The sequence below is a fragment of the Megascapheus bottae genome, chromosome 5, assembly GCF_031878675.1.
Source record: "Megascapheus bottae isolate mThoBot1 chromosome 5, mThoBot2.hap1, whole genome shotgun sequence".
Taxonomy (NCBI): Eukaryota; Metazoa; Chordata; class Mammalia; order Rodentia; family Geomyidae; genus Megascapheus; species Megascapheus bottae.
In genome coordinates this window covers 51,383,602-51,398,214 of record NC_143513.1, presented here as the reverse complement: position 1 = coordinate 51,398,214, position 14,613 = coordinate 51,383,602, and the positions used below count along the sequence as shown (strand labels likewise).

The window sequence follows — 14,613 nt, the reverse complement described above, 5'->3', positions numbered from 1 at the left end:
TTTAATATTATGCCGAGTTCCATAATTGGGCTTTCAAGTGTAATTTTAGTTGACAATTTATACTTTACCTGACTTAAAACTTATTTTTAGTTTCATTTCAATGAAAAGTATGCACTTTGCTCTTGACTGACAAATACATTTTGACAGTTAATACAGATTTACCCAGTGAAGGCTTGTTTTACTTGAAGGTGAAAATGGAAGAGGAAGAAAGAATTACCTGGACAGATCTCTGTATTTCTCTTTTTATTGCATTCGATATCTAACAACAATAATACTCATTGGCAAGAAATGTATTTACAACTAACAAATTAAATGTATCACAGGTATGTTTCCACTGGTCAGAAAACAAAGGACCACTGTTATATTTTGCTTTGAAGGCCTTTAGAAACCAAACCAAAGAATAAAGAATGTCATTGATAAGGTTACATCATAATGACCAAGCACAAGAGAACAATTCAGACATGGCACTATTGTCTCTTCCATGCAAATGCTTAGACATCAAAATGTACAAATTAAAAGTTTCAGGTAACATGCTATCCATACTTATCAGATTCAAAATGATTTTCAGACAATTCTTTTCCTTTAGAGATATATAAAGAAAGTTAAAAACTAATCAGATTCCTACCGTAGAATAAAATTTTATTCTCCTTTTAGCTTCCAGCTGCCCAGTCTTCTTAGTCATATGTAGCAGGTGTGTTAGTGGTTTATTTGCAATACCATTAAAATACAAAAGCAGTTGTTATATCAAACAATATTGAAGAGAGAAGATATATATATAGTTAAGGAAATTCACTTAGCACTATCTAAATTTGATGCTGTTGGAGGTGTTATCTATCTAAGAACCTCTTCCCACTTTTTAATAAGTACTTCTAAGTATTTTTAGCCAGCTGTTCTTTCGTGAATGGAACCAAAGATGAAATGACTCCATCTCTTTAACTGAAAACTCCAGAGGCACAAATAAAAGAGCAGAAAGAACTAGAAGAGTACACCTTTCAACAACATACACTCACATCACTTGCATTATTTTTGGTGACAATCACACACTCTTAGTCAAAGCAAGAAGTAAATAAATGGCCATGTGATGACAACATTACCATCAGAGCATCTGTAGTTAGTGACTTGAACATCCCAAGTTAGGAACTATGTCATTTCAAAGGTGTGAGGTATCACACACAAATATACAGTGCAATTTTTAGTCAAGAAAATTTAGGCTTGCAGTTGAAAATGCAAAAATCTCCCCTGAACTTGAATTTTAAAAAGGTGTAATGTTGACATCAAAACATTAACCAAACATTTGAGGAAGTTTTTAGTTTACTAAAATACCAAGTGTCTAATAAACCAATTCTGCCAAAATATATAAACATGTAGAAGATAAGTGCATTGAGTAATAACAATAAAAGAAAATATCTTAAAAGCTATGTGCCATTCAAAGTATGCAGAGCACAAAAAGTGGCAATAAGGCTCAATGTCCCACCTGATGTTACCAAATCCCATATATCATGTAATTTATGCCACGTGTTTGCAATGAATGTCTGTGTGTCAGAGGTATACTCATATGATATAGTTCTGAACATCTACAAAAGTGGCATGCACACTATTGAGAAGTTGTCAGTTCTTGTCTTATTCCTTGTCTCTTACTCATTGTGGGCTGGGGGCTGGGTAAAGCCAAGGCTTGAGAAATATCCTATTCTTTCTGAGGATCTGGAAATAAGTCACAAGCATTCTCTCCCTTGATTTACACAGAGAATTGTGGTCGAGGAACAGGAAGTCCCTCTATTTATGGTTAAGCAGAACTTGCTTTTACTTTCTAAGAGGATATTTATTCTACAGTCTTTTTCTTGTAACTTCTCAGTTCAGCCTATTCTATGCTGTTACTTCAAGCTATTAAAACATATTTTGTTTAGTGTTTCTTCCCAATGTTTTAGATCAAGACTAAATCTCCTGAGATTTTAGAAACTCGAGATAAATGCAAACAAAATCTGCCAACATACCTAGGCTGGTTTTGGAAATCAAACAGTGAAGCAGATTCCACTTTCCTATCGTACTGATTTCTTTTGAAAATTCACACTCTGCTTGTCCAACTATGGTGAGAATAACTCTGGCAGAAAATAGGAATTTTACTTCTGGACCTCATCTTTGAATGAAGAAATTTAGAATTCTGTACTCTGTTGAAGGTAAATTGGAAAAGAAGCGGGACTTTTCATTTCTAGCTTGCCTTTACACAAGGGGAGCACCGGGATGTCAGCATTTGAGTCCTAGTAACGAATGTCGGCCACAGTGAAGTACTCTTTGTCTCTAGCTTGGATGGGAGTATATTGTTACTCAAGTGTTAAATATCCAAGAGTAAAAGTAGACCCTCACATATCTAATGGACAGATGATTCTTTTACCAATGTTGGAACTTCACCCAGAATTTTCCTGAACACTATGGTTAGGCATCAGTGGTCCTTTTGAAGATCAGTTGGCCCAGATATTCATGCTTATAGATAATTTGGAATATCTTTAAACTGCAAATTCTTATTTACAAAGGAAAGAGAAAGAGAATGAATGAAAGAAAGAAAAGTAGGGAGAAAGAGGAAGGAATGAAGAAAAAGGAAAAGAAAGAATAAGAAGCATAACTATAAGGTACTTTTAAAGAAATGGTCTTGAATTAATCTGTTTCAGAATTCTATCATTGAAACCCAGATCCAGTTAGTGCTCCTCTAATGTCTGTCTTCAACTTAACCTTACCAATACTTTCTCCCTCCAAAACATTACCCAAACCCCAGAACACCATTAGCTATTGTTGGAGTCAGACTGAGCTATCCTTTAGAATATAGTTCATAGCAACCAGGTATATATTTTCTTATTCATTTCCTGTTAATAAAAATCTGTTATCTTTAAGGAAACATGAAACAACCTAACTGTGTTAAATTGTATGGACACTGAAAACTACAAGCATTAAAATAGAAGCTGTTATCATGCACTATAGTCAGTAAAAGAAGTAACAGGAAAGCAAAATGCTCACAAGCTCTGAGGTCCATCTGTTTTTATACCCTGTGTCAGTTTACACCTTATATTCTGTTGGACAATCAAATCAGGAGTCCTTTCAGCAGTCCTTTCAGCAAGTAGTAATATTAATATAACTCATTTATACCTAAAATTATTATAATTTAATTTTAAATTAAAACAATTACAATCTAAATGATTTTTGTAATTAGAATATGATTTATCAACACTGTCATTTGGACAATGATCTAATCATTCAAGTGTACAAATACAGTTATAGTAAAGAACAATACTAAGACATTTAAGGAGATGCAATACAATAGCTCATAACTTATGGACAGACACAGAGACTTAACAGACATTTTCAATATATACATTCATTTTAAAATATTACCCAAGTGTAAACATAACTTAAATAATCATCCTTCTATTTGCCTTCTGATATGAATATAAAGAGTGAAACTTCCAGTGTAATCCAGGTTAGTTTTTTTTAATACAAAGCAAAGAAAAGCTGGCAAAAATTTAGATAGTGAGCACAAATATTACCAGATTTTTACCAATTTTGTGGTCTAGCATTAGGAAGGTTTGTAGAATTTTGTAATTCACTAACTGTAGCTTCCTAGTTTCTTGTGATAGTTACAAATAGCAAAGCACCAACATCTTAAGATACCGGTACCCAATGTGGCAGTTTTAGGATCAGACCCAAATAACACAGAAAAACATAAATAGGGATCTGAACATTGCAAAACACAATGGTAGCCTGCCTGAATGTTTCTGAAAATGGAATGGATGATTCTACCCTAGTGACAAAAGGACTGGAGCTTAGCAGATAACTCTGAGATCCAAAATGGGAAACAGGCCTTGGTGGGAAAGAATAGGATCACAAATTCGTATTTCCAATTACAGAACTTGGATATTACAATAAGAACAATAAAATCACAATGTTAAAAATGCAAGGTAGGACTATATGGACAGGAGACCCCTAACATTTCTGTTATGTGTAATACTAAAGAATGGTCCCCAAGCTCTGTGAATAAAATACTTGCAGTAGAGATATGGGTAGTGTTGGGAACAGAGCCAAGACCATATAGAATAAAGGAAGTTAAATACTTATCCAATAATTCATCTGGCCTCAAGTCTTATTTTCACACTTGTCCATCCATTGGAAAGTAGATGACCTCATCTTTAGAGCCAATGCAGCAAAAAGACACATGAGCATAAGAAAGCATAACAAAAGATAAATAAAGGAATAAAAACTTTCATCATTAAAAATTTCTTAAAAGGGGTTAATTTTCTCCTCCTTCTGCCCCGGTTTCCTGCATTCAACTTAGATTGCTGAAATACTGAAATCCTGAATACTGGATATGGTTTCATTTCCATTGACAGTGAATCTGATGTATGACCCTTAAACCTTAACTCTAAAGTAGAAACCTCTAATATATGGAAAGAATGGATCAGAAAAACCATCCAAAATACCTCTAAAGTTTGAATGACAGCTCTTCATTCCAGGAACATTCTGTGTGCTCAAATGAATTGGTTTTCTAGTTGAATGTTACACAGATCTGTAATCTCCTTAACTGATATTTCTACTTTTTCCTTAAAATTACCCTTGTTAAAATCCTAACCTAGCTGACTTGAGAAACTATGAGGACAAAATGTGTGACAAGTTCCTGATTGTATCATAAGCAGGTTGCTGCCTAGCCAGAATGTTCCCAGAGAGAGGAAACCTGAAAATACTGGTTTCCTTAAAAATCAATTTTGTGTTCAATTTGTTGATTTGTTGAAGGAAGTAAGGAACTGTGTTGCATTTGCCCATGTTGCAAAGTAAACAACAGATCCTAACATCCTTATAGCTCTCTTAAGGTCTAACTTTTCCTTCTTCATTCAGGAATAGCTGGAGGAGAAACGGTTCCCTCAGAGCCTCCAAGTAGACCCACATTCACATTAAGGTGTTTGCTCTCTTCTGTAATTCATAGAAAATTATAACTTTTCTTTCCTCTTTCTGATGGACAGTAGAACAATGTACTTGTTCTTTATCTCAGTAGGTGATTATGTGGCTAAGCCCTCATGTTTCTACAGTGGGTTGCCTTTCTGTCCACACACAATAGTGGGGAATATTTCCCATATACTGGATGAACGTCTGAAGCCCCAGAAGTAAGTGTGGCTCCCAAAGCTCAGGGCAAGTGCACCTTTCACACAGATCGATGCACCTGACCCAATCCAGAATCCCACTCTGGAAATTCTCTAACAACACTGGGTGTGGTATGCTCTCACTGGTGCAGTCATGCTGGTCCTCCAAGTGGCATCACACATCCAACACAACACCAGATGTTGTTAACTAGAAGAAAGAATCACAGCTACTTTGCCTTTCTCATAAATGGGATCTTTCTTTTGTCAATAAATCAAAAGTGACTTGGGATTACTTTAGATTAAAATTAAGAGTGTATTCTATTACTGAAGAAAATGAAGCTATTCAACACAGTTCCTCAGTCTTCCTAGAGAAGTATTACCCTCATGGTCAATTTCTTCTTCATACTGTGGAGGAGAATGGGGCAGGAAGAGGTGACTTCCAGACTTCTCTTGAGCATCAGCATCCTGTGGAAGGAGCGAGGCTCACTGCTCACCAGCGCCCTCTGTGGCAGTGGATGTCATCTTTTCAGCCTTTTTGGACTTCCTGTGCATTTGCTCTTGTTCTTTCCTCCTCAGCTTTTCTCTTTGTTTTTCCATTTTCTCCTGGGCCTTCCGAGCCTTCTCTATAGACAGCTTCATTTCCTTCAGCTTTTTTTTGACCACTGCTCGGTCTTGGGATGATGCCATTCCAAGAGCCTATGAAGGAAGCGTGTGGAAACTGTACTTTCAAATGCAATCGCCCTTCTGCTTATGAATGAGGTAAACACCACAGAATGTTCAAGCTGCTAAACTAATCTATAGATGGATGGATGAACTGAGGAAAATAGATTACATTTGCTTAAAAAAATGTGTAGGGGAGACAGAAGAGTCTCTATTTTGGCTTTTTTCTTTGAGTCCCTTCTAAGTACAGCTTAGAACCTAAGAAAATACTTTCCAAATTAGTTTTTAATGAGTAAATGAATGTGAAAAGGGCATGGTTCTACTTCTACCTTTGGGCTATGAGCATTTAGAGGCAAAATAATTATAAGCACATCAATATTTTCAGATGGTAGGAGTGAGCACTTGCTGCTACAGAGAGCTCCAAAGAAAGGCAGAAAGACCTGAAATGACTACCATTCTGCTAATGAATTCATTTAGAATGAAAACCAAAAGTGTCTTTGGGGCCAAAATGACTGTGTCCATATGACTAGCCATTCTCCTCCTGTTGGCAGACCAATAAAGAAAACCCAATTATAATGAGGTTAATCGATGAGCTGGGAATTCAGAATAAGGGGAGTTGGTTGCATACTTTAAATGTTTCATGACCTTCAGAATCAACAGCAGGGTGCATCCATCTCCCCAACAGGGACAGCCCTGTCGATGGGACCTTCATATTCACAGGCTATTGACTGATCTTTAACCTTTTCAAGACTGTCAAGAGATACTCATCTACCTGTCAGCCTAGCAGGGGTTTAGGGCAGTGGGGAGGGGTGCATGGAGCTGGCTCTATGCTCCTTTTGCCTTTTGCCACAGTCTAGGCATTATGTCAGTCTCTAAAGAGATGGTCCGTATAGGAGGGGAAGGAAGATATTTGGAGAAGAAAGTCCTAGAAAGGATATCAGCCAATTTTCAATGGTATGTAGGGAAAAGTAGACATGGAGGAGAAATGAGTAAGGAAAGGAAGAGCCATGATCTGTGTGTAAACAAACATGATGCAAGGTCCACATGATCCACAGGAAATAGTCAATAGGTAAAGCGATGGAGTAGGACCCTAGCTCTCCTCATCAGCAACTGGCCAGTTAATCAGAACACTAGATGGACTTTCTGAAACTTCATTTCCTGTTCAGAAAGAATTCATCATCTTTTCTTAATGGTTCTTAATAAGAATTATATAGCTCAGGTATGCAGAATGCAAATGTCTGATGGAAACAGTTTAGGTGCTGAGTAATGCACCTAACACAGATATATAATTCTTTACCTTAAGTTTATTTCCATCCAACTGCAGGAGCTGCTCTCCAGTGATGTTTTGGGCACTGAACTCAGATACATACTGCTCCAGATTTAGGCTCATTAGCCAGTGAGAAACCTGCTGCACACTCCATTCATGGACGGCCCGATTCAGACATTGACTGTGTTTGGGAGACTGTCCATCGTCAAGGATCTGAGATAGGAATGTTATGCATTGTTGTTAAAGGACCAAAATGCCATGGTTCATAGTATGTTAGAAAAAGCTATTCCATAATATCATTAATATAATGATAATGGTGCAAATTGTGTTAAAAAAAAAGCACACATATTACCTACATTGTTTTCAATGGAAATTTAAAAATCCCCCCTCCCCCTAAAGCACAATTGTTAATTTAAGAAGTTTGCTATTGTAAAAAAATACACTCTAGGGGCCGGGAGGTTAGCCCAGTGGTAGAATGCTTGCCTAGCATGCATGAAGACCTGAGTTCAATTCCTTGGTTCCACATACATAGAAAAAAAAAAGCCAGAAGTGGTGCTGAGGCTCAAGTGGTAGAGCTCTATCTGTGAGAAAGTCCAAGGATAGTGCTCAGGCCCTGAGCTCAAGTCCAGGACTGGCAAAAAAAAATACACTCTAATGTTGCAAGATTTTATATTAGAACACTCTAGATATATTATCAGGTATAAAAAGGAAAAATTCATAGATCTCTACATTCAATGCATCACTCTGCATTTATCCTCTGACAGGACATTAGAGTTTTATGAAAACAGTCAATTTTTTAGAGCTCTTTTTCACTTGGAAGAGGAGAGCATGAAGCCCACAGGCCATCTTCAGAAAAAATTCACAGCCCTTATATCACTTGAATAGCAAGCAAACCTGTGAGACAGGTGGGGCAAGAATATCCATAATTGCTTTCAGTACATTAAAAAAAAACAGGCCCAGAAATTCTACATGATTTGTCTAAGACCACACAGTGAACAAGGGACAGGGCTTAAACACCAAGCGATTTATTCCAAGTGTCAGGCTCTGTCCACTGTAGAATATTCCGTTTACTAGTACAAAGAGGCAGGATAGATCCTAGAACCACTAAAATGAGAGGGCATGAAGCAATGATAGGCCTTGGAAGAGACATGAGTCACCTCGATGACCATGTAAGGAGCACAGAAGGGATGGGGTAAGCCTAGATGAAGGCAGAGGGGATGATACAGAATGGACCATGTCAAGGTAATGGTGATGACAGATAAATAGAGGGGCAACTTTTGGCTAAGATGCGAAGATGACAAAGTGGAGATATTAAACATAGGAAATCCTTCCACAGAAAGGAAAGCATTCTTGCATTGTTTGACTTATTAAAACCATTCCTAAGGGAAAAAAAACTAGCTCAAACATTGAAGTACCACACACAGCTTCTTGATGGCTCACCTCATCATCTATCATATCCAGGCTCTGAGTGACAGCAACAAAGGAATCAAGAAGAAAAGGGTTACAGAAACAGCACACAAAACATATGTAATACTAAATATGTAACACTTGTAATACTAAACTCAAGCCCAACTTGAAGATGAAGGGCAGAAAGTTTATGAAGTAGAAAAAACATTTCATAAAAGAAAAGGTAATAAAGAAGAAAAATTAAGACTATTTAAGTAAGGGCACAACTTTTCTTAATTGCATGGTTTCCTGCCTCCCATTTTGGGACCTCAGTCAATAATGTTCTTAATGTAGTTTCCTGCCTCTCTTTATACAATTTACCTCCAGTTAATGCTTAGCAATACTAATCTTTCTTCTTTTTCTATTTTTCCTTCTTTTTTTGGTGTGCTACTACTGGGACTTGAAATCACAGATTCACGTTCTTGCGTTAGCATTTTTGCTCTACCACTTGAGCCACACCTCCACTTCTAGCTTATTATGTTGGTTAATTGGAGATGAGTGTCTCAAGGTCATTTCTGCCCAATCTGGCTTCTAAGTGTGATCCTCAGATCTCAGCCTCCTCAGTGGCTGGGATTATAGGTGTGAACCCAGCTAACAATGACCCTAGCTTCTATATAAGTGGCTTGGAACCTGTTTTCCTCCCTTATCAGAGGTATTACTATTGTATAACATATTCGGAAGGAATATTAGAATCTTAGGGTGTAGGTGCTTGTGAGGAGGCAAAGAAGAATGGGAATGCATAATCTGTCACATCCCATGTGGTCTGATTTGTTTTCCGTTTTTGTTTTCCAGTGCCCAGCTTTCCCACCACATACTTCCACACATGAAGGGGAACTTGCAAAACTTGAGAGGGCTGAGAAACCACATTTTGCTTTCACACTGGGCCAAAAGAAGTAGTGAAATCATGAAGACTTTGTATTATATGCAAAACTGTAATTGAATATAGTCTTATGCAAAAGCTACCTTGTACTAGTTTCCTGTGATAGACCCTATGTAAAACATGTGATATAAGAAAGCAATTACCTCATCTGATGACAGTGCTAAGGACTGAGAGAGCCCTGGTGTTTTGGGTTCTGCTCCTAAGCCACTCAGGTCTGCTGAACTGGTACTGCTGGGACTGAAGTCATCATTGAAGGTAAAATTCTGTAAAAAAAAAAAAATGAAGTTTACTGTTCATGGAGCACAATGAGTGAATTGGAGGTAGGTATGTTTGTAAATTCTCAAAAGGATCTCATCAGCAGTCTTAGAAGAAACTCCTATTTGTTTTGGATAACCTTCAACCAGGTATTGGTTGAGGATGCTTCATGTTTTGTTGTTGATGGGGGAACATGGGGCACTGTCTCCATCTGATAAGCAGTTGATGTTTTAGAGAAATGATTCTTCAATCTTTCTCCAGGAGTGTAGAATTCCTTATCCTCTGCAGCTGCTCAGAAAAGTGATATTAATAAGTCTATCTGTCTTGACCCAAATCTTCATGAGCAGCTGTGTTAAGTAAGAACACAAGATGGTGTGGAGAGGCTGAGTTATTAGGAACAGGTGGCAATTCATATTAGGGAGGTAGCCAGAGCACCCTTGAAAGGGATGGTGTGTGTGTGTTTGTGTGGCCACGATAAACATACTGTGAGAAGTGGACAGATCGTCTCTTAGATGTACCCTCCATGATGATGAGTTCTGGGGCTGGCACAAACTGGTGATACACCCCTAGTCACATGCTGGAATGCAATTCCAGCTGCTACAGAGAAGAAAAACAAGCTCCACCAATCGCCTGAGGATGGGGAGGTGTGGAAGGTAAACTGTGTAAAACAACAACAACAACAACAACAAAAAACTTCCTAGAGCTGCTCTCACATGTTCAGTTATTCAACATTGCTGTGCTTGTGAAAATTGTTTTAACAAGTCTGGATTTTCTTTAGTACAGGATGACAGCAAAATTTATTCCAGTAACACTTAGATGCCTCAAGTAGGATGGCAAAAGGCAACAAAATATGATTTATTTCTGTGAAAACTTATTTTGCTAACAGAATGCCTGGATTCCCAGGAACTCTAAGCATTGGGGCAATACCATCTTGTTTCAGATTCTACTGCCTCAGGAAGTGGACTGTTAATTTTCCATTAGGCTCCTTTTTAGACCAGTAGAGCACTTAAGCAGCAGGTCACTGCACAGAGAATATCACAAATAACACCATGTAGTGTTATCAGTGAAAACATCACCCCAGCCACCGCCCCTCCATCCCCCAGTTAAACCCTTTAGGCAGCTGACCTTAAGGAAAGAATTAAATTCAAGTAAGATTAATCCTGTTTCTGTGTGAGAAAGAAAAGTGAGCACAGAAAAAAAGACAGTTAACAATGTAAGAAAGTTAGATATCATTTGAGTATCAATAAAATGTTAGGAAAAGTTTGCAGTGTCATGCTGGAAGTAACCATCATGCATTTCCAAACAAATCACATCCATGCATTCAGCTCCTAATCCTTCTGATGAAGTGAAAGAACCTCATAACAGAATTACAACAATGATTCAGCATGGGTGTTTGAAATGAGAAGGAATAAGTAACGGGCTATGTAAGTTTTAATGAGTTTCACATAGATGATCAAATACATATTCAGTCCCAAATTTGTATTTTCTTGCAAATTGTTAAGAGCACAGTGAAATAATTTCATAAAGTAATTTAAAGCAGAATACTTAATAAATAGAACTAGTATAGTGTTTCATGATTCAAATGCTTCTTTCCCAGCATGGCTTAACTGTCAAACAGATTAAACAGTAGGTGAAAAGACAGGCAAATCAGAGACATATACAATCTAGAACCAACAGTATTAAAGCAGGTGGTTGTTGCGGAAGTTGTCCTTTCCCTACTTAAGAAACACCATGCATTGCTTATTGTGAGGTTAGCACTTCGGTTCCTTTGAACCAGAAGACACACACAGTGCAGAATATCTTCCAAAGGACTGAAGAGGAGGAGAGATTGGATTTTTCTTGGTTGCTTTTTTTTTTTTTAATCCACACATTTTCTACCTTGGACCCAGTTTTATCTGAAATTAGAGTCTCAGGAGAAGGCTGAAGGGGATTGGTAGGTGAAGGCAGGTTCCCAAAGGAATAGGATCCTTTCCGACTTTCATTAAACCTCAAGAAAGGCATGCAAGGGGAGCGAGTGGAGGCTGGAGCTGCAGAGGGTCTCTGGGCTTTCCGATTTTCCAGTCTGCTTCTGAAGATCCTGTTGTGTGAAAATAATAGGTGTGTTAGAGAAAGAAAAGGTAAAAGCTTTGTTGAACCAACTCCTGAAAGAACTCAATATAGTTTGAAATTCTCCTCCTTAATAGAGTTAAAACTTTGTACTTTGGTCCATAGCACTAATCTTTTTCATTTCATTTTATTTTATTTTTGGCAGCTAAATGTATCTGAAAAAATTCAATACTCTCGTGTGGCTATTGCCACAGTGAACGTTTATTAAATGCACCTAATAACTGTGTGGGGATATGAAAGAAAATCACAGCTGGCACAGTATTTTAGGGAAAGCCCTGAAGGCACCATCTCAGCATTCTTCCCCTCAAGTGCATATCACATCCCACTGCTCTTGAGTCACATTTTCTCATAAAAAGTGTCCTTCCTGCCTTTCTTTGAATTCATGCTTCTACCTCTAACAACTTAGAGCTCAATACTTAGAAATACTTTGTTAATTTCTGGGCTTTCCACACTTTAAGCTGAACATAGTGTGTGTCTTTAGTGTTTTCATAGGAGCACCAGACCCTAAATTCTTGTTCACTTAAAGGTCCCTTCTCCTGAGTACATGGCCTTCCATCTTTTCAGCCTCTCTGTCCCTATTTATAAAATTGTATATTTTTATGTATCTCATCTGTAGAGATTAAGAATTAAATAAGAGGGCCGGGAACTTAGCCTAGTGGTTGAGAGCTTGCCTAGCACGGAGACCCGGGTTCGATTCCTCGGTACCACATACATAGAAAAAAAGCCAGAAGTGGTGCTGAGGCTCAAGTGGTAGAGCTCTAGCCTTGAGAAAGTCCAAGGACAGTGCTCAGGCCCTGAGCTCAAACCCAGGACTGGCAAAAAAAAAAATGAATTAAACCAGAGAGCATCAGGCAAGTGCGCTGAAAACTGTTAGAGTGTAAAAGTCTGTCCGCAGCTAAACATTTAGGCCGGCAATCATAACTGTCTAGGAGGCTTAAGTGGGAGAATTGTCATTCTAGGCCAATCTGGAGAAATGGAATGAGATCTTTTCTCAAAAACTGAGCTAGAAATGGGGGTGGGCATCTGAAATGCTATCTATATAGGAGGCAGAGGTAGGAGGATCCGAGTCCTCCTCCAGTAAGATGATGGGACTATATCTGAAAAATAACTGGAGGTTTGGTCTAAATGGTAACCAAGTAAATGCAACCAAACCAACTGAGCAAATACAAAGTTCTGAGTTTAATCTGTCTATCTATCTATCTATCTATCTATCTATCTATCTATTTATCTATGTATCTAATATAAATACAAGATTTAGAGGCATCTTAGTAACCTAATACAAAAACAAAGATTTTCCTTTGAAGCTAGTGCGATTATATTTATTTTTTGGTTAAGGGAAAAATAATTGCCATAAAATCAAAGCAACTCTCACACTCACCTCACTCCAGTTAGAATGGCTATGATCAAGAAATCTAATAACAACAGATGCTGAAGGGAATGTGGCCAGGAGAGATCACTACTACACTGTTGGAGGGAGTGCAAACTCGTTCAACCACTATGGAAAGCAGTGTGGCGGTTCCTCAAAAGACTAAACGTCGAACTCCCCTATGACCCAGCAATCCCACTACTTGGCATTTACCCAATTGTCCAGAAACAAGGACATACTAAATCCACTAGCACAATGATGTTCATTGCAGCACTATTTACCATAGCAAAGATATGGAACCAACCCAGATGCCCCTCAGTTGATGAGTGGATCAACAAGATATGGCATTTATACACAATGCAATTCTATACTGCTCTCAGAAAGAATGACATTGCCCCATTTGTAAGGAAATGGAGAGACTTAGGAAAAAATCATATTAAGTGAAGTAAGCCAGACTCAAAGGAACATAGGCTCAATGGTTTCCCTCATTTGTCTCCTAGCAGAGATTTACACAGGGCAAAACCTAGATACATCAGTCCATAAAGTATGACACTAAATGAAAGGACCTCCAGGATATATAAACAAAAGCCATATAATGAGTGATTGTTGTCCTTAATGTACTATGTTATCTCTCATCTCTTTTGCTGTCCCTTGGTTATCTCATATTGTTACAGTATTTTACCTTGTTATCTATTATATTGTGATATATATATATATATATATATCCTTATTTGGGTATTTGAAATCGGATAGGGAAGGGGGGAAAACAAGATGAGAGGCAGGGGTAGGGTGAGGGAAGTGGGGACCAAGTCATGAGACAGGGTATCAATGTTTGTGAAGTAATGCACCTTCTGTCTGGTGAATATAATGTAACCCTTCTATTAATTACAATAAAAATATATGAAAAAATTGCCATAAGCACAGACGATGATTTATATTATGTGACCAGTGGAAGAGGTCACCTTGGTATGTCCAAATAATACTTGATGGAGTGATGGTTATTTGTCCACATTTCTTGGCCATAAGGATTCTCTCATTTAAGAGTACCTCAATACCCAGGCTAGATGACTTTTGTTCCACATGTATATTGAATTCTACTCTCCTTACTTTTCATTTCAAGTATTTGTTTATATATAGATACATATCTATTTAGATGTATCTATTTTTTTCCCAACCCCAGGCCTCAAACTCAGTATTTACTGTTTTCACTCATTGGCTGTCACTTTCTCACCTAAACCACTCTCCCAATCCCCTAACTATATTTTGAAATATATTTTAAGTTGATACAAATAGCATAATTCCTGAGATTACTGGTGAGACATAAATGGAGCAATGCATATAAAAGAATCTTGTAATATCCTTTATATCATGCAATTGTATTTATATTATTTTATATTTAAAATTTTTATAATATGTCATATTTATATTACTTATTGTATTATTTATATTATTATGTAATACATGATAATATACTTCAGAAGATCTAGAATTTAATAGTGCATTTGTCAATAGTGTT

At 37.5% G+C, this 14,613-nt stretch overlaps 1 protein-coding gene across 1 annotated transcript in view; it reads right to left on the bottom strand.

Moving 5' to 3' along the window:
- Positions 1–230: 230 nt before the first annotated feature.
- The window catches only part of Ppp1r9a (protein phosphatase 1 regulatory subunit 9A), a 268,149-nt gene continuing 253,766 nt past the window's right edge, over positions 231–14,613 (bottom strand). Inside the window, 5 exon segments of the mRNA XM_090333138.1 lie at positions 231–5,813; positions 7,075–7,257; positions 8,485–8,508; positions 9,514–9,633; positions 11,504–11,702. Coding sequence (XP_090189264.1) covers positions 5,601–5,813; positions 7,075–7,257; positions 8,485–8,508; positions 9,514–9,633; positions 11,504–11,702 — 739 coding nt within the window. The 3' untranslated portion in view covers positions 231–5,600.